This window comes from Amblyomma americanum, unplaced genomic scaffold, assembly GCF_052857255.1.
Source record: "Amblyomma americanum isolate KBUSLIRL-KWMA unplaced genomic scaffold, ASM5285725v1 scaffold_13, whole genome shotgun sequence".
Classification (NCBI taxonomy): Eukaryota; Metazoa; Arthropoda; class Arachnida; order Ixodida; family Ixodidae; genus Amblyomma; species Amblyomma americanum.
Genome location: NW_027526485.1, coordinates 2,483,864 through 2,504,873, shown reverse-complemented (window position 1 = coordinate 2,504,873; position 21,010 = coordinate 2,483,864). Strand labels below are relative to the sequence as shown.

Genomic DNA, 21,010 nt, shown 5'->3' with positions numbered 1-21,010 from the left:
ACCAGCTACAGGGTTGGAGAGACATAGGAGAGGCCTTTGGGCGTAGTCAGGCTGCTGCTGCTGCTGATGATCTGTACCTGCCAGTGTCTGATGCTGCTCTACCCGCATGCAAACGTGCCGGCACGCCAACGTGCATCAATAGAGAGATTTAGCATAGCATGATCCGCTTCTGCGTGCCACCAGTGTGCCTGCGCTAATTGGTCCTGACGGGACAGGCGTGAAAACAGCTGGCCGGCACCTTGTGGCGTTCTCGGAGCGATCTGTGCAAGCGCAGTGGCTCCTCGTGGAAGCAGATCACGCTATGTTAAATCTCTAATAGGAAAAGATGCGGCTCCCTTGACTTCTGCAGAACAAGCCTGAGCTGACTGCAGCTGCTGCAGCCGCTGTTCTCCGCGTGAAATTTGCTAAACAAGCATGACAGCGCATGCATAAAGGGGAGCTAGCACGATGTGGAGATGAGTGCCCCTTTCCAATGCCTAATGCAGGCTGGCACGGGGCGCTGTGTGTGCAATGCATACATCTAGCAGGTGTCATTGAGTTGCCGTTTAAAAGCAACAGGTGCACAATTAAGAGCAGCAGTTGGAGGCCCCACATATAGGACTCACACCCCACAGATACGTCGGCACCGCATGCAAGTCAGCTCCCCCAATTTCCGATGGCCATTTTTGCATAAAGTTTACACAGCTTCAGTGAGTGACAAAGCTTTAATGCATTCTTTCATTTTTTCATGTAATGGCCTTGTGTGTTTGAAAATTGCATCATTTTGAAAATTGCTTTTGTGCCTTTTAACCATTTTTGTGTGCAAGAACTATTGAAAATATTTGCTTCGAAATTATTTGAAGAAAATTGCTATTTGCTTTGAACGGAAGAAACCACTGTTTGCGCATGCCTAGCTATAGGTTTGAAGTAATAAATAAATCTCCAAAATACAACAACTTTAGTGTAACTTGCACACCTGCTGCTTAGCTCAGCAGAGCAGTGAGACTTTCAAGGTTTGGTTGCACTTAGAGGAAACCTGCTGTTCTTCTGGACTGTAGAATGATTGACAGTTAATGGAGAGTGACCAGTCTGGCATCTTGAGCAGGCACTTTCAAGTGAATTTTGCGGGTGAACCAACTGTCTTGTGCACCCTACTAAGTGAGGCACTTGGTAAGGCATTTAAAATGCGACAGCAACGAAGAAAACACCAGCAAGGAGGGTGCGTCATAAAGAAATGTAAACTGCTCCAAACTGTTTGCCTCTTAGCCTGAGTCCAGCTTGACGGAGCCACAGACATGCTGCTGTTTGGCAATGCAGGAGGGCTGGCCTTCAGCCGTGACAGGTGCGGCCAATGGCAGCACTGCTGGTTCTGCAGTCCACTGCGGGGGCCCAGCACAGGGGGACAACTACTGGAACTGGGCTGCTCACCAGGTGGCTGTGCTTACTTCACAATGTCCTGTGATGTGTACATCAGTTTGGCGGTGGTTGAGCTACCACACCCGCATTTCAGCTCACGGTGCCGCTGTGGTGGCTCAGTGGTTATGACTGCTGACCTGAAAGATGCCGGTGCGATCCCGGCCACGACAGTGGTATTTCGATGGAGGCAAAATTCTAGAGGCCCATGTACTGTGCGATGTTGGTGCATGTTAACGGACCCCAGGTGGTCGAAATTTACGGAGCCCTTCACTGCGGCGTCCCTTATGGCCTGTGGCGCTTTGGGATGTTAAACCCCCATAAATCATGAGCCAAATATTTCAGCTTACAAACAGAAGAAAATAAAGAATGTATGCCCTTGTCTTGATGATTTTTCGTTTTTCGCAAGCACTATTAGAACACGGACAAAGAAGGAACAGACATGGACGAGTGCTACTTCTAACTAGCCCGATCCACCACTCTTCTGTTGCTGGGAGTATCAGCTATGGTTGGGACCAGTTGCAGCTAGGCACTGTTGCTGTTTGCATAGTTTGTTACCTTCAGCTGTTACAGACACTGAGAACAAGTCTGTCCAGTTTTTGTTGTTATTAAGAATTGGTCATTGAGGTTTTTGTGGCTTTGTTGAGGCTCGCTTATTTATCGCACTGTAAAAAAAAAATATGTGAACTTAAAAAGGGAAAAATTTTAGCACTGGCTTACAGTAACCGACTGATTTTTGGGGCTCTAGTAAGTCAGACATGCACAATATTTCAGACTTCGCCGAGAATCTGTCACGCCCCTCATAGGACTATGTACGAAAAATCGAACTTTTGGACTTCACAGAGTCCGAAATATTGGTCATGAATATATGCTTGATATTTCAGACTCTGTGGAGTCCAAAAGTTTTTCACTCCTAAATAGATGTCAGAAATACCGTGGAGATCATTTTCCGACCATAAGTTTTTTTTTTTTTTGGCGTAATATAGGCTCGAGCGGGCATCGCTGTCACAACCAGCCAGTCCTCCTCCGCCACTGCGGAAGGCGCCATCTTGGATTTCAGCAGAGGCACTCAGATGGACTGGCTTGGTTAGGTTTGGATATTTGGTCTTCATTGTTACCACTTGAGATACAGTTGACTACCAGTTTTTCAGACTCTCTAGGGACCACGAAAGTGTTGAAAAAAAATCGAGCAAACCGAAGAATCAAATTTCACCGAAAAAAATCACTAACTTATTCCCAATGTGGTCAATAGTTAGTGCACTTCTGAAGCTCCTTGTAACTAAAGCTCGCTATGTGTCACATACATAGACGACGGGTGGCGACGGCTTTTATCAACTCTGTGTACGATGGCTGTACTGCCTTCGGCACCTCACTGACGAACGCTTGGGCTGAAATGAAGTCTAGACACGGAAGCGAACCCTCCATTGCAGGAATTGCACTGCGCCCACAGTATGAAGTGACAAGAAAGCGAAGGTGGGGAAACGATAAGAACTGACAAACGGCTGAAGCGTTGGCCTTCGTAACTAGGTCTACTAGCATCGCAACCGGTGATAACGCACTGTGTGGTGGCTTGTGTATAATGGTATGCATTTTGCCTGTCATCAAAACGGCAGTTGTTGACAGTTTTACTATATAAAAGTCAGGGTTGTGGTGCGTTTTGCGGTGCGCTTCGCTTTGAAATACACTATCATTTTCTTCTGCATTCACTGTCTCCTTGAAGCCGTGAATCACACCTGCACTGTGATGGGAGTCAGCCAAGCGGCAACAGTGGCTACATTAAGGAAAATGAAACTTTGTTGCGGCTAGCCTGAACTGTGAAGCTGAGTCATGTGACAGTGAGAACATTTGCACAGCGTAGGGGTGGACCCCCGCCACCAGGGACGGGAGGGGAGAGTGGATTCTGCAAGGGTAGCTGCAAGTGCTCAGTATCACCGTAATGCCACAATCTGCATCATAGGAGCACCGGTTAAGCTTCTTTGTGATGCACGGCATAGTTCATGGGTGCTTTAGGAGATACTGTTTTAGCCTCATACGTGACAATAGGTACTTACTAATCGAGACGTTCGTGATAAGCCACTGCCCCATAAGTGGGCATGAGCTTTAATGGAAGCTGAGTTGGGGATTTCATGCCACTACGTCTTAATCGGAACTGCCGCTTTACAGTGATTCAACATATTGCAATTGCTGCTTTCAAGAATTGATGTTATCACCATTTATTTATTTACTTTATACCCTAAACATCCTTTTGGGCGTTATATAGGGGGGAGTCAATTGTACAAAACTGTTTACAATAAGCATTCAAGTAAAAATTGCACTTGACAAAGTTTGCTTTTCTTGCACCTGTAAAGGAGGTGCAGACACACAAGAGGGAGGTGCTAAGAAGGTATAGACACGTCATGTGTTGTCACTGCACAGATGTTATAGCAGCTGCTCTGTAGCCCAACCTGAGATAGGCAGCAGCTGGCCTTGCCTCTGAAGCCTTCTTTGCTTCTGTGGAATCTGACCGCAGCCTCCTTTCTGACTCGCAGGAGCCAGGGGCTGGCGGTGATACAGCTGCATCAGCCCCCATGCAGTCCTGGAACAGCTGGGGTGCTGCGCAAGAGGTGTGGACCGGAAGGGCCCAGCCACCCGACCCGGCCACAGTGGGTGGCACAAATGAGGCAGCAGTGGCGCCAGTGGTGAACGATGGGACATCGCTGCCTCCCCAGCTGGGGTACACTTCCCCGCCCGAGGGGGGGCAGCAGCAGTATGGCAGCGGGGGCGTGGTGGCCGAAGGTGCACTTCAGGAAGGGTGGGCGGCACCCCACTGGTCTGGCGACACCAACCAGTGGCCTTCCAACCTGGAGCAGCAGCAGTTTGTCACCGCTCAGGCACAGTGGGTGAGTGCTGGAAACTCCTCTGGTTGTTGTGGGCTGGTTGCATCCCTGAGGGTGTCAAAGCCTGGACCAAAAAAAAAATGTGCACCAGCTGACCAATTTTTCGGAGCTCACTGAGGAACTGCTGTGCACCTCATGGGAACGTGTACATATCCACGACTGTTATTTCGGACTTAGTGGAGTCAAAGAGTTCGATTTATCGGACTAAAACAGACGCCAGCAATACTGTGGAGATTGTTTCACAACTGAAAGTTCATTATTTTGGCCTAATATAGACGCGAGTGACCATCGCTGTCGCAACCAAACCGTTCTCCACCATCATGAAAGACGCCATCTTTGATTTAAACAGAATTTGCGGGCGCTGACGGAGTGAATCGGATGGACTGGCTTGGATAGGCTTGGCTATTTGTTCTCCATTGTTGCCATTCGAGATAATGGGACGCTCTCTTTTGCCATCGAGATGGCCTACAGCGCGTTCGCATTGAAAATGCACAGCGGGATAGCTGCAGTGTCCGCCACGCCTTGGACGACGCCACCTGTGGTGCAGGGCAGCAAATGTGTAGAGGGGAGGAGGGGGAGTGCATTCGGAGGCTCGACCCGTGGGTTACCTCTCGGTCGTCGCGAGCGTTGTTGCCCCGTGCAAACGGCGAGTGCACTGCGTAATGGTAGTTTTTGCAACTACTTTTACAAAAGGCATAACTGTCCCGATGTCTTGTTAGGGAGCCTGGCACTGCCATTTGCTGCAGGCGTGACGTCACGGCTACACTTTCGGTAGGGTGGCACTGACTGAAAGGGAGTGGGAAGAATGCCCCTGTGCCACCACCTGATGGCGAGTCATTGCTGCCGTTGCTGGCATTCAGCTGGGAGTTTCTACATAGGGCATATCAATTTCGGGATAGCAAAAAGGAAAGTTTTCAACCGCGCATAATGTGAGTAAGGAAAGGCAGTCAGCTCGAAGACTTGTTCCGGAAGTCGTGGAAGGCGAATGTCCTCTGACTATTTGTTAGGGGTGTGAGAATATTCGAAGTTTTGAATACGAATCAAATATTTTTGTTATTCGGTTCGTATTCGATTTGAGAAGTCAATATTCGGAGTTTTCCGAATATTCGAAAATTACCGAATACATCAAGATTGTGCGAATATTCTAACATTACTGAATATTGAAAAGCCTTCTGCCGGTCGGCAGCAATCCAAGTCAGAGATATGATTGCTTTGGAACTTCAGCCATACAGTATTGTCAGAGACCACGTCTTCGGAGTGCTTATGAAAGAAGCAGTACCGGGCTATACTCTGCCATCTTACAAAGTTGAGATCTGAGCTTCATAAAGCTCTTGCAGATGGCACAAGTGCCTTAGCCTTCACCAGTGAACTTTGGCGTTCCCGTGCTAATGAGAGCTTTTTAAGCCTAACCTGCCACTTTCTCAGTCCTCAGTTCGAGATGGCACGGTTCACCTTGAACGTGCGCCATATGCCTGAAGCTCAGTTATCTATTGACATTGCTACTTAATTGGAGCAGTTATGCTCCGAGTGGTAGATACCCAACGACTGTGTCAAGTACATTGTAACAGACAATGGCCGTAACATTCGAGCTGCTGCGAGAATCTTGCCATGGTTGGAGCGGGCATGCTTTGCTCACACGCTTCAGCTGGCCATCAGTGACGCCAGGTCGTGTACACCAGCCATGAGTAGGCTGTGCAAGAAAGCAAGGACAATTGTCGGACACTATAAGCATAGCCCTGCAGCAGAGAAAGGACTTGAGGACCGGCAGAAGCAGCTGAACATGGAAGTGCTTCATGTTGTTCAGGACGTAGAAACAAGGTGGAATAGTCAGTACCTCTTGCTTTCACAGCTGCTTGCGCTCAAAGAAGCCATCACACTCGAGCTTGCTTCGTCTGACACTGCTGTTGATAGTTTGGACTCTCCAGAGTGGAGAAATGCAACTGAATTTGTGGAGGGCCTAAAGCCATTATGTGAGGCAACTGTGATTGCAAGTACTGAAAAGTACCCTTCACTTTCCTGCCAGATTCCAGTTATCTTTGGCATACTGCACTGCCTTGAAACCACTGGTGGCAACCATAGCTTTGCCAAAAACCTTGCGAAGTCTGTCAAGGTTCACTTTGCCAAGGATCTCTTTGATGAAGCTGCCAGTATGGCTACGTTCTTGCATCCACAATTCAAGGCAATAGTAGTTCATGATGCATCTGGCCATTTGATGTGGCTCAAGGATCTCGTGGCAATGGAACTTGAAGTGATACCCAATGCAGACACAGTCAAGGCACCATCAAAGTCGTGCCCTTCGGTGGCATCCTGTGTGTGGAGTGCTTTTGATTCTGTGGTTATGAACAAGGAACAGATGTAGGCAAAAGCTGCTGCTAACAAAGAAGTAGCAGCTTATAGAGAGGAGGTTCTACTGGAAAGGGGCAAGCAAAGACCCTTGTGGATGGTGGCAGTCCACTGGCCGCTCCAAGTACCCCCATTTGAGCAAATTGTGCATGCAGTACCTGGCTATACCTGCTACTTGTATGTCAAGCGAAAGAGCGTTTTCAGCTCCAGGGGGTGTTGTGTTTGCGTGTAGGGAACGCTTATACCCTCTTTACACGGGCAGCCTTAACCGTGGTTAAGCTTTACTACAGTTAAGGCGTTTAACCAGGGTTAGAGTTAACTGCAGTTCGCCGCGCTTACACACAGTTTAGCCATCTCGGTTAGTGCGACGAAACAGATCATGTGATACTCGCCTCATTGAAGTTAAAACGTCGCCCACTCAGGCATATTATTAAACAGGGCTACGTTGAAAAGAACACTTAAGAGGAAAAACATTGTTTCTTGTGCTAAGGCCGGCTTAAAAACTTTTTTCTTTGTGCTTGTGGTTGTTGTTAGCCGAAATCTAAAAACAATGCAAAAAAGACGAACTGCGCAACAAGAACACGGACGAAAGGGAGGCAGCCTCCCTTTCGTCCGTGTTCTTGTTGCGCAGTTCGTCTTTTTTGCATTATGATCAACCAACTAGCCCGACAAGTCCTGCTAAAAACAAGTTCTAAACAATGATCACAGTCGACTTCGTAGCCGACTGCGCGTTCTAGTTTGGCTACTTCAGCCTCTTTTCCCCGTGACTGCTCGCTGCGACGCATCGCTGCTCACTGCTGTCGTTGTTTATTTTCGTGGCTTTTCTTTCACAGTGAGTGCTGTGCTTGTGTAGTTAAGATCCTGCGGATGTCTTGTGTGTCAAGCCTATGTTGGCCCTTAGCAGGCCTGTCGCGAACGAGGGCGACGCTCAATTTTGGGCTGCATTCGTGGCGCATCAGGCAGCGCTACAACGCCTGCGCGTACAGATGCTGGCGCTAAGCGCTGAAATTGTCATGCTTGAAGAGACGAAGTGACACCGGGGGCGTCCGAAGCTCTTTTTGTTGGCGGCGGCGCACCTGTCCGTCTGTGATCTGTCAGCGTACCCGCGCCCAGACACGCGGTACGAGACCACGCTTCCGCACCTTCCGGACAGCGGACTCCGAAAAAACTTTCGGATCAACCGTGGCACATTCCGGTACACGGTGGCTGTTTGTGGAAGCATGAGCCGGCAAGATACCAACATGCGGAAAGCGATTCCACTGGAGAAACGCGTGGTGATTGGCTTGTACCGCCTCGCAACATCAGCAGAAGAGCGGACTACTGCCAACTTGTTTGGCGTTAGCACTGCATCAGTTAATTTAATATTTCACGAATTTTGCAGCGTGGTTGTGGAGCAGTTGGAAGCACGATTTGTGCATTTCCCAACACCAGCTGAGCTTCACGAGCACATGTGTAAATTCACAGCAGTCACTGCGTTAATTTAATATTTCGCAAATTTTCCGGCGTGGTAGTGGAGTAGTTGGAAGCACGGTTTGTGCATTTCCCAACACCAGCTGAGCTTTACGAGCACATGTGTAAATTCACAGCAGTCTGTGGTTTCTCTCAAGGTGCCGGTGCAGTGGATGGCTGTCATATCGAGGTGTGCCCCCCAAAGCAAGAAGCTGCTGAATAATACAATCATAAGGGGTGGTACAGTGTCGCTCTACTTGCTGTCGTCGACCACAAATACAGGTTCCTATGCACTAATGTTGGGAGCCCTGGTAGGAACAATGACCCGGCACTGTTTCAGAAGTCTCGACTGCCAGCTACTCTGGCTGGTGAGTTGTTCCGACAAGAAACATAGCTCATTGAAGGTGTGGGAGTTGGCACAATTCTTGGTGATCAAGCTTTCCCCTTGCAGACGCATCTGATGAAGCTGTACCCCTTCCAGGTGCCTCTGGGTCCCCCTCACAGACCTTTAACTACCGGCTGCCGAGTGCCAGACGTGTTGTCGAAAATGCTTTTGGACGTGTCAGGGCGCGCTTTAGAATGGTGCTGAACGGCCTTGAGTATGACATCCACAATGTCAGTTATGTGATCCGTGCTGCTTGTGTGCTGCACAACATTTGTGAGCAGCTTAGTGACCACTGTGATTCAAGCTACCGTATAAACGCGTGTAAGGGCCGCACCCGTGTAAGGGCCGCACCCCGTATTCCCAAAGGAAATATTTGAAATAAAAAAAAAATCCGTGTAAGGGCCGCACCCAAACTTTCCAGGAAACACGCAAGAATAGCCTTCGAAATACATGCGCACAGGAGCTTCGAGGTGCCGCCCATGGATGGCGCCCGAGGCCGCGGGTCATCATCATCATCTTTTCTTCTGCCGCGAGCTTCTGCTACTGTACTTCCGCTATCCGTATCGGCATCGGTATCGCCAGGTCTAACTTTGTTCTGTTCTGGCTGTCAAAGCATGCGTTTTGTGGTGGTTGTGTTAGCGTGGTCGCTCGGCATAGTTGTTGCTCTCGTGCGCTGTCGTTCTTCACTTTTTCATGAACTGCCTCCGAGCATTGTCACTGTTGCACGATGGGCAAGCACCTCAACAGCTACACGGCGGGCTTTAAACTGAAAGTAGTGGAGTTCGCTCTCAAACACGGCAAGCGTGTCGCGGGCAGAAATTTGACGTGGACGAGAAGTGTGTCCGACGGTGGTGCGGACAAAGGGATGCGTTGAAGAATACAAGCTCCAAAAAGCACGCTTTCTGAGGCAAGCCATGCAAATTTCCTGAGCTAGAAGAAGAGCTGCTATGCTATTCAATGGAAGTGCGGAACAACGGCTACGCGTTGACAACGGACATGCTGCGCGTGAGGGCACAAGCCTTGGCGCGTGCTAAAAGCATACCGCTCGAGGACTTCAAGGCTAGTGCCGGCTGGGTACGAAGATTTCTGAAGAGGAAGGGCCTATCATTTCGGCGAAGGACCACGCTGTGCCAGCGGCTGCCCCCCGACTACACCGACAAGGTGCTCAGCTTTCAGAAGTATGTCATCGGTCTGCGTCGTGAGCACAACTATATATTTTCGCAGATAGCGAACGCTGACCAGACCCCCGTGTGGTTCGACTGTCCCGAGAGCTGCACAGTTGAACTGAAAGGAAAGAAGAGTGTTTTCGTGCGGACAACCAGCGCGGAGTGCCAACGGTGTACCGTTATGCTGTGCGTCACCGCGGACGGGCGGAAGCTGCCCCCCTATGTCATCCTGAAAAGAAAATCGATTCCTAAAGGCGTTTTCCCCAAGGGAATTGTAATTCGCGCCCAAGAAAAGGGCTGGATGGACGATGAGCTTGTGCTCGACTGGGTAAAAAGCGTTTGGGAGAAGCGCCCAGGCGCCATGCTGGCCTGACGATCGCTCCTCGTCTTGGACAGCTTCCGCGGTCACTTGACGGGTAGGGTTAAGGAACGCCTGCGCGGTATCCGCACAGACATGGCCGTGATACCGGGCGGCCTCACCGGCATGCTGCAACCCCTGGATGTAAGCATCAATCGGCCTTTTAAGGTTAAATTTCGAAGGCAGTATTCGGAATGGATGGCCAATGGCAATCACGACGAGACGCCAACAGGGCGGCTTAAGAGGGCACCGCTCGCGACTGTGCTTGGATGGATTTTGTCCGCGTGGAATTCCGTGTCGACCGACATTGTAACCCGGAGTTTCAAAGTGACCGGAATTTCAAACAGTTTAGATGGGACCGAAGACGACTTTCTGTGGGCTGAACATTTACCTGAACACAGCACCAGCTCGGAGTCTGAAGACTCCGTGAGTGATGCCTGAACGGTAAATAAATGCCGCGCATTCCAAATTGGTTTGGTTTCATTTAAAAAAAATTTTTTTTTTTCTCGAAAATCTCGTGTATGGGCCGCACCCCGAAATTTGCCCCCCCGAATCTGGGAAAAAAAGTGCGGCCCTTACACGCGTTTATACGGTAGTTTGGTGTGGTGCAGAGCGCTGATGACAGGCGGCCTCAGCCGGTGTGCACAAGCAACCGGGAAGAGATGTCAGGTGTGGCTGTCGGGGCGCCCTGGCCAAGCACCTTGCCTTGAGCTAGAACCCAGTCCGTGGGGAACTCAAGAGCAGCTAAGAAGGACACCTCTACCAAGAGGGAACAGCCCTGAACAGGGCTACGCACACATTATTGAAGGAGCAGACTCTGGGTTCGGCTCACCTTAAATGGCTACCATTGCACGCACATGATGCATACTCCCTACTGGGGTGAAGGTTATGAAGGTTACAACTAGTGTAATTTTCGTAACCTACATGTTCTTCATAAAATAGGTTTGGTTTATGGAGTTTAACGTTCCAAAGCGGCTTGGGCTATGAGTGATGCCGTAGTGAAGGGCTGCAAAATTTTCGACCACATGGGATTCATTAACATGCACTGACATTGCACAGTACACGAGTGTCTTGCTTTGCACCTCCATTGAAAAACCGCCGTCGTGGCTATTAACTACTAGTATTCCTTATGACTAACAAACCTTCACCTACATGCAACCATCTCTAATGAACTAATAATGAAGATTTCATTACTTCCTGTAAACAAATCTCTTTCTTCAAACAGTTTTGCTCACAGACGATAGTAAAATGCCAGCATGAGCTTTCCATTTTTATATGATTCATTCTTGTTGAGCACTGCTGTTTATGTTGCTGTTTCATTGCCATTGTACTACCTTTTTCATTATTGTGTTTGTGCCACATGGTCTGCGTGTTGGCAGCTATTCTATCACTTGCTGTTTGCTCATAATTTTCGTGTATAACTGGCCATCGTCTTGCCACATTGCCAATCAGCAACTTGTTGGTACCTTGTCAAGCACAACACAAAACACAACACAAAACTTTCAGCAGTAAAAGACCTTTCATCTCATCACATACTGTAATATCAAATAACTTCCAGCTGTTTTAATCACTCTTTATTGAGCGAGTTATTATTTTCTTTGTTGTCTAGAAATTTTAAAAGCAGTTGCACCATGCTTGCATTTATGGCATTCGCTTCCTTCTGAAGGCGCACCATTATCTTGCGCATTTTGTGTGCCTTGTGGTCGGCCTTTGCTGCTGCCTCGCTTTCTCCTTTATGGACGGCAACTAGCTGCTCTATAGCAGATCCTTGTCGCTTGTGGAGGCTCTTTTGGGGTTCCCTTCTTTTGGCGCTTGTGCCAGCACCGGCACTGCTCCTTGCCCCTGCAGTAGCACTGTTGCTTGCGCCAGCACTGGCTCTGCTTGTGTCGCCACTGCTGTTGCCTGTGCTTTGCAGTACAGGTACTGCAGCACTGGCACTGCAAATCGGAGAGCTGGCCGCAAGTTGTGAGAGGTCGTCTCTTCTGCTTCCTTCAGGCAGGCTGTCCTCCCATGACAGGAGCACTTCTGAGCCGTCCAGTGCCTCACTGACAACTGGCAGCTGCACATGATGAAACATACAAGTCAGCATGTTATCATCTCAGAAAAGAGAGCAATCATCCGCTTCCACAATATATTAGAAAAACGCAAACTTGTGATGGCCAAACTGGAAAGAAGGCAGCGGTTCAAAGTTTTGTTTTCCTGAACACAACTAAATAGATATATGAAGATCCAGACATGTACATCAGCATTCCCTAGCCCCAACTTTCACATGAACCAATGGGTTCAGTTCAGTTTTTTCCTGAATACTGTTGTGGAGTGCAATTGCCTTCCTTTAGGTTTATGTGACTCGAAATATTTTGTGAAGGAGTTGGAGAATTTTTGTACGGCTCCTAGTGTTGGTGTTGTGATGAGTGTTGGATTTTATGTCCTTTAAATGACTTGTGGCTGTTGCGGCTAATGGTTTTATGGCTTTTATAATTGTGTGCCACTCCTGCTTGGGCCAAAGTTATGGCTCGCAGTATGTACAAATAAATAAATGAATGAACAGCTTAACAAGACAGTATACCAAACTGATCAATGTCAATAACAAGCAATATGTATGTTAAACATTTGCAAGCATGTGGGGCATGGTTGACCGAGGGTAAACCGAGCTGATGAGGTTGAGTTGAACAGAAGTACATGGAAAGTGAGGTGCGAACTCTGGCACATCTAGGCGCTGCGATTTGAAGACGCAAGTGGCATTTCCGCTCCCGATTGCCATAATGCCCATGGTTGTGGGAGTAGCTTACTCTACATCCCCCCCCCCCACCAATCTGTCCAATGGTTCCAAAGGAAGGATTTCTGGGTCAGTTGGTTTATCATTCAAGGCTTAAAAGCAGCACGAAAAATGGGATGATACAGAAAGAAGGAATAGACAGCACTGAACATGCAATTGAGTGTATTTTATGTGAAATATCAATAAATACAGAAAGCATGCACAAAGAGCTCATAGACAAAAATGCAATACAATACAGATATTACTTACATACTTCGAACGAAGACAGCGCAAAAAAGGACAACCACAGAAGAGGACACGACACAAAGAACGTTTCTCTTCTGTGGTTGTCCTTTTTTACACTGTCGTTCATTCCAAGTATGAATCACCAACTAGCCCACCACTTTGTTTTATTGAATTACTTGGACATTACAGATATCATAGAAATTTATTATCTCTTTGATACTTCCCTTCAGTGTCCCTGTAGAGAAACAACAGTTCGCAATAACAGCTTATGATCCACAGGTTGCTGTATTACTCCATGGTATTCAAGCCCACTTGCTGATAGAATCAATGGACGAAGATGAGTATCATGAATTGTCATACAGCACTAGCAATATTAATAAATCACACAAATAAAGGCACCGAAATTCTGGTGCGTGCCATAACTTCATCTTACTAGAGACTTAAAAGGCGGGAGGGGGAACGTTTAACGCAACAAAATAAGGAATTATTTGAGCTCCAACATAAGGGTACGAAGGGGGGATGAGGGTCTTGAAAACTTTTTTTTATTTCTTAACATATCTTCCTGATAATTGGCATGCAGATATATCTTTGAATGCTAATCCCAAATATATATCCAGATTTTATATATCTCATCTAGAAATGAAGATATGGCAAAATAATTTATGCCACGTAGGTCTTTTCTTACGGGCCATTATGGTGGTTTCTTAATTAAAATAACTAGTTTTAAAGTAATGCTGTCATTCTTAAGGGCCCATTGCACATCCTAAAGCTAAAGAAATTTTTAAAAAGTCATCACATAGGTCATGAATGAATAACAAAGTAGGAAAAAAAAACAATGTGGGAGTAATTAGCTTACATCTGACCTAATTGCTAGTCTATTGGGTTTAATGAAAATTGGAAAGCTTTAGGATGTAGCTGAGGTGTTGCTGAAAAAAATGATACCTACTTCAATAAAATCAGTCGATGCAAACATTATGAAAAGTTCCGTAAGGCAAAGGCATTTGATCGAAAAAGCAAAGCTGAGAAAATTGCATTCAAAGTTTTGCTTACTCTGCCATTTTTGTTTACTGATCATATGGAAAAATTTAATGCTTTAGCATGCCGCCCAGTCATTGCTGAACACAATAACACCAAATTTACAGAAATCTGTTCATGTAAAGATTATGAAAACCTCTGTATTGCATTGGCACTTGACAAAAAAAAAAAAGCTCAGAAATTCACTTGCTATTTTCTTTGAATCTGCCACACATTCACAGAAGTCCTGGGCAGTAGTCCTGGGTGCTGTCAGGCTTGTGCTTCTTGGCCATCCTCTTCTTCACCTTTTCAGCATTGGTGTGACCCTTATCAGACCTGCACAGCCTCTGTTTATCTTTTTCAAGGCTCCTACCAATGAGGCAGCTCCCAGGCGTGTAACCAAGCTGTGCTGCAACAGCTCTGCTGGTTGTTGCCATTCCTTGGTTGAAGCGAGAAACTGCTTCTTGCGAGGTTAAAAACAGGACAGTGAGCAGTGTCTAATGCGAATGTTCAAGCTTCAGCTTAGAGCGCACAACGTCTTGGCGCTCTGCCAAGTTCGCCGAGCGCCCCCCCCCCCCTTCAGGAGCTCTCCTCAAAATATATATAAAAAAACAAATGATGTTATCAGCGGCGGCAGCGGCTTGGCGCGCTGCCAAGGTCCACGCTGCGCGTGCTTGTCGAAGCGTTGAGCACGCGAGCTCGGTTCAGCCGCGTCCGTCTGCAGGAAGCGGCGTGCGCGAACGCCGAAGTCGATGTTAGGCTTAGGTCAGCGGCTCGGCCGCTTCCGACGACACGGAATTCGAAGCGGCTTGCAGCGTATCAAAAGTCGATATTTTCCACGGGCTTAGTCCAGGCACATCCACCGGCACTGCAGATACTTGCGGTAACACCGAAGTTGACGCCGATCGGCATTGGCCAGCCGCGTCCACCGGCGATGCTGGCGTCAACAGGGTTTGTTCAGCCGCGTCCACCGGCGAAGCTGTTGTTGGCGAGCTCAGTCCAGCCGCATCCACCGAGGGTACAGTAGCTTGCGGCATCACCGAAGCTGCAGTTCTCGACGATGCAGCGCTCTACTTATTCCATGCGCGTCTCTTTTTGCCGACTGCTTTTCGCGTGCTTAATTTCAAGCGCGCGTCTCGGGCCATCGTGACACACGGAACAAAGACACCAGGCAGGCAAATACACGCAAAAGCACGAAATTCGAGGCTAAAAGAAGCGATTCAATAGCCAAAATATCTACAATAACGATAAGGAAAACGGCAGAACGAAAAATACTAGGAAACAAAGAGGAGCGCGAAAAATGACGGGCGTGCAGGCGAAAGCAGACGACGGGAAGGAGCCGTACAACGCGGCCGCGGGGGGCAAAGCATGCGTCACGGCCAATCAGAGGGCTGCGCCTCGAGGAGGCGCCCGTTTTACCCAATCGGCGGCTGTCTCGCGACGCTTTCCCCCTTGCGAACGGGTGCTGATAGCTCCGCTGTGCGAGGGTCTACAGCTTGCCGAAAGGCGCCAAATTGGAGAGCGGGAAACCAGCTTTCAAACGAGACCAAGATGGCGCCGATCGGTTCGCGTCGCGCGGAGCTACGGCAGCTTGAAAATGGGGCAAACCTTCGCGCTTGGCGTTCAATTTCAGCTCACCGACGTTTCTAAATTGCCGTTTTTTTTCATACTTTGAGTTGGAATTCAGCTAAAATATTTTGTAGAGGCATAGTTGGGACATTAAAGACTTCAAAATCGCAATTTTTGAAAATTGCCATTTTTGACCATTTTTCGCGATTTCAAGACCCGCGTCCCCCCGTAAGTCGTATCCATCCGCAGTGTGTGCCTTTTGACATGATTCCCACCCGAAATAAAAAGGACGTAACCTAAACCAGCAATGCACATTGAACTCCCTGTACAACAAAGCGGTCTTTTCTCTGGCATGGTAACATTAAGTATATGGGGAGACAACCAGTTAACTACCGATATGTAGAATTGCTAGAAAAAAACAAGGATTTATGGACGAGCAGTGGGAGTTGCTTGGCTAGTTGGTTCACGTTTCATGACAAAGAACAACAGCACAAGGCAAAAATGTAGACGTGAAGGCTAGTGCCCATGTTTGTGGGAGTGGTTTACACAAGTGCTCGAGTCTTTTCTTCATTATCTATTGTTGGCCAGCATCTTATAATGAGTATAAGTTCCGCACTGAGAAATGAGCAGCAATAGAATTCTGAAGTGGTCTGAATGACAGATTGCACGCAATGGTATATAAATCACAAATTACCTCTAAACTTTCCTCGACTCGCCCATCATCGTTGATGGGAAGGCAGCTGAGGAAACTGGAGCTGCCAGTAGAAGATCCATGGGACACGAGGCAACCCAGTTGAAATGCCTGTCCGTCTCAGCTGCCTGGACAAATAGAAATGATGTGAGCTATTAAATGTGTTGCTAAAAAAACATTTCAAGGTTGTGATCACAGCATTTCTCTCAGTGGGTTTAGCTTCACTGTACACATTCTCAATGCAAGAATAAAATTTCATAGATAAGTGTCTAATGCATATGCACAGGTACTGCTGAAATTACTGCATGCAATTTATATTTGCAATGTGGCTAAACTACATCCTGCTAGTTGCTGCTTTGCAATTGAAGCCACGACTGTGCATTATGGTTCAACTATTGTCATTCTAGCAATATCTTACTTGGTTAATTTCTAGATTTATTTCTTTCATATATCTTTCCCAGGTTGCACTGTGTATACTACTTCACAAATGCTGGTAGTACACAGTGAATGAAGCCTGGTAAAGAAATATGAAATAAATCCAGAAATTCAATTAACTACATTATTGCTCTAGCAGGCGGCCAGAAATAGCGACGCGTACAGCAATGCTGTCAGCGCTGCAGCTCGCAATTTGCAAATAAAAACGACGAACAACACGTGTGTATCGAGGAAGACGAAGTTTGCATGCAGCGCCGTGCACGCGTGCACGAGCGGAGATTCTAAGCACTGCGTATGCTGCTCCTGCCTGAGGACATTACTCTCGAGTCCTTACTACCTCAACAATGTATTCTCAAGATCATCTTCGACACTCCAGAACTGTGCCACGATGGCGAAGAGAATTGACGCGTTGCTCCAGCGACAACACATGCTACGGTCGCACATGCGAGGCTGACTTCAGCAGTTCAGCTGCACTATGAAAACAGCGCCAAGAACCCAATTGCATGAGCATCGTTCGGTAAAGGTCGCACTTACCGTATTTCTTGTTGAGGTTTTCCATTTCCAGCTTCACTTGTTTGCTGGTGCATGGGCCTTGTCCCGGCGGCCGCCCGGCATTCAGTTCTGCTACAATCACAGCATATATCCGAGCGTTGCGCGTGTTACCATGTCAGATCCGTGTCACATGTGTATCAGGGCCGTATCAGGGTCGCGGTTGTTGAATCAAGCCAGATGACACAACTCTGGGAGGACGAGTCGTTCGATGTTGCTGCTGCCACGGGCGCTGCCATCTTGTTGGTTATGGTAGCAAACGGTGGTCAGCAAGCTCGGTTTGGGTAACTGTGGTTAGGTGGCGTAACTGCAGTTTCGTCTGCCGTGTGAGCGCGGCTAACTATAGTTACGGGGAACCGTAGTTACCTTAACTGTGGTTAAGGCCGCCCGTGTAAATGTGGTATTACTTGCCGAACATGTTGAGCAGCTGATCTTTCTGCACGACAATTTGCATTAGTTTTATCACCGAAAAGTGCCCTTTTAAGTCATGTAGGGTTCAACAAATTTTTGCCAGATCTGTTTAACCCTGCTGCCAGATGTGCAGAGTTGTTGTGCACATCATTTATTCAGTTGTTCTGCAGCAGTCCTGCATCAACTTGGTTCATTTCTTGAGTGCGACTGTAATTTAGGCAGGGCGAGGTCACATGCTTAGTAAGTCTGTGCAATTCTAGTTTAATTTTGTTTGCAAATGCCAAGTGCAATTCTGAAATGAACAAGAACAACAACGTTTGCTTTTTTTCCATTTTTTTTTCTCACTAAGCGAATATTCAATATTCGAAGGCACTTTTTCTGCATACAGTAAAAGCTCGTTAATTCGAATTCCACGGGGCCACCAGGCCAGTTCGAATTAACCAAAATTCGAACTAATGAATAGGACTGCGGGCCAGATTGCAATGCACTCGCAAAGATGCGCGCAAGCAGGCAATTCCGCACCATGACCATGCTCGTCCACACACAAGCCACAAAACTCTGGAAGCACTGCAACGCCTGAGGTTCGCGGACATTCTGCGCCATCCTGCCTATAATCCGGATATTGCACCCTGCGACTTTTGGCTCTTCCCCAAACTTAATGATCACATTAAGGGCCAACGCTACAGTTGTGATGCTGAGGTGGAAGCAGCAGTTCGCCAATGGTGTCGTCGGCAGTCACCATAATTCTTCGACGGCATGAAAAATCCTGTTTTGCTTTGGTGCAAGTATGTTGCCCCTAGTGTTGAAATATTGTGCCACCATTTGTAGCTGACATTGTAAGCTTTCCACTGATACCTGTATCGGTGCTGTCTGTGAAACGCAAATAAAGGTATCACCTTGGAGGCATTTCTTTCTGAATCGCCCCACTTAAGTCGACCCCCCCCCCCCCTACTTTGGATTTTCAAATTTTGGAAAACAGTTTGACTTATAATAGTAACTAGAGAAGATGCATTGGCAACTAGAGAGAATGCATCGCAGGGAAGCAAACCCAAGGGGACGGAGTGGGGAAAGTTCCTGCATGTTAAATGTGTGTCAGGAGTTGCATCATAACTTTCACGTCAAACACTTAGCTATGATTTTCATGCCATTAAAGATGAGCTGTGCCTCAAATTTTTGCAGCCTGATTCTAGCTTTTGGAAGATTCTTTGAACCATCTATGTTGCCCACTGAAAAATTGGCAGTATTGCAGAAATGTATGAAGGGCTGGTTGGCTTGTCATTTCAGAGCTTGAAGGTGTGCAAACGAAGCTGATAATGAGAAGTAAAAGTGGAGTTGGTTGCTTCTAAAGTGTTTGCATGGAAGGAAAGGAAATGTGCAACTCCGCCCTCTTTCTGACAGCAGTGGCAACCAGCTGATGCGTCATCTGCGGTTGGCCAGTGGCAGGGCTATGGCTCACAGCTGGACCCGGCTGCAGCTGGACCTTATGAAAGCACCTCCTTGGCGGGATATGCTCCACTCGATGGGTCTCTGCAACAGCAGCAGCAGCAGCCAGGCCAAGACCAGCTGGCTGCCTCGTCTGGGGAGAATGTGGCAGGTGACATGCATTTGGTGGCCTACTCTTCTGGGCCGGCTGCTGTGGATGGCCAGGGTGGCTCTGAAGGTTGGTAGGCTTGTGTCTGGCTTGGTTTTGGACCGTCGTCTGGAATAAAAAGTAGCTTGGCATGAAGCTTTATATTTTTTTAAAAGGTCAAGTGTGCTTTTGAGAAGTCAAGTGAATGCCAGCATGCAAATGTCGCGTATTTTTTGCTTGCAAAGCAAAATAATTCACGCCATCATCATCATGAGCCTGACTACACCCACTGCAGGGCACGGAGGAAGACTATTTAGGAGTGGAAACTCTGCTGTTTGTGGCGACCAGAAAAGGTCGCAAGCCCGCGCGCCACTAGCATGCTGGCGGCCTGGAAAGAAACTACCGCCGTTTCGGTTGCCAAGGCAACCGGTCGACCGTGTTGCTCCCGTTTGGCCGCGCGTGCCTGACTTCTATTCAGGGCACTCTCGCGCACGTATTTACCACTGCTAGCCCGAAGAGCAAGTGGTGCTACGCTTCAACCATTTGAGCACAGTAAAAAACAAAATGTGTTCTTTTCCATGACCGCTACAAGATGATCTGTAGCTTCTGGTTGCACGCAGGGTTTTTGTTTGACACCCGCGCGATGACTTTGATTGGATGGGTATAAGTGCTTCTGGCATTCGTCGAAGGCAAACATGTCTTCACGTTCGTCGAGTATGTGACCAGGCTAAGTTTCATCTGCTGGAGGAGAACGCGGGCGTCATACGGCACAGCGTTTATGATTACACGTCAGCTGAGAAGGAAACAAATGGCTACAACTTCTCACCTTGCTCACCTTCTCCCTGCAACACTTGTAACCGTTTTTGCAATTTCGAACAGGGCACCATCTTAGTCTAGCAAATTCTGAAGGAGGCCGCACTGCGCCTAGCAGCGCTGTTAGTATTACGGCCCTCGAACAGTCACCGACAAGAACTGTTGCTGTTTGACTTAAGGGCGCAGCAATACATCACGGCGTGCCCGCTGAAGCAAACGCCCCTGTCGTCTGCTTGTCGTCTGCTTTGAGCGCGCGCCGCCGGAGAGCGCGCCGGAGCCGCCTGCCCGGACGCTGCATTTTTTTTTTTCCTGCTGCGGTTTCTACGACGCGCCGCATGGCGCCGCCACTGCATACGGCCCCGTCGGCGCATACAATTGTGACTTTATCTGGTCGCCTGCGCTCGCTCGCACTGACAGGAGTTTCACCTCCTATATAGTCTTGCTCCGTGCTGCAGGGCAAAGGCCTCTTCCATGTCTCTCCAACTAACCGTGTCATTTGCCAGCTGTGCCCAATGTATGCACGCAAACTTTTTAATGTCATCCGCCCCCTGCTTGTCTTCTCTTGGAATCTACTCCATTACACTTAGGGACCAGCGGTTATCTTGCCTTTGCTTTACATGCCCTGCTCAAGCCCATTTCTTACTCTTGATTTCGATTAGGATGTCACTAACCCTGTTTGTTCCCTCGCCCACTTTGTCTGCTTCCGGCCTCTTAATGTTACAGTATCATTTTTCTTTCCATTTCTTGCTGCATTGTCCTTAACTTAAAGGGGCTCTGAAACAACTTCCAAGGAGAGCACATCAACACGCTCAATCACGGCATTGTGTTGTCATGAACACCTGAGCCAAGTAATACTACACCTCTGCACACAGCAAAGAGCCCACAATCTCGCGAAATTTGGCAAGCCCTTGGCAGCGACTTTTTCATGCTTGCACCTTCCTCCGTTGTTCGCACTTGTGTATACAAGTTGACAGATGGCTATTGGTCC

The 21,010-nt window shown here is 48.0% G+C and overlaps 1 protein-coding gene across 50 annotated transcripts in view; it reads left to right on the top strand.

Moving 5' to 3' along the window:
• Positions 1-21,010, top strand: part of LOC144111913 (uncharacterized) — a 420,777-nt gene that overhangs the window by 26,957 nt on the left and 372,810 nt on the right. For 16 of the 50 annotated variants that reach the window (XM_077644982.1, XM_077644966.1, XM_077645001.1 and 13 more), the window contains 3 exons: positions 1,297-1,410; positions 3,921-4,271; positions 19,038-19,299. In XM_077644982.1, coding sequence (XP_077501108.1) covers positions 1,297-1,410; positions 3,921-4,271; positions 19,038-19,299 — 727 coding nt within the window. Of the gene's footprint in view, positions 1-1,272; positions 1,411-2,378; positions 2,479-3,920; positions 4,272-19,037; positions 19,300-21,010 lie in introns of all 50 variants that reach the window. The other 34 variants (XM_077644973.1, XM_077644971.1, XM_077644957.1 and 31 more) reach the window with 8 other exon arrangements.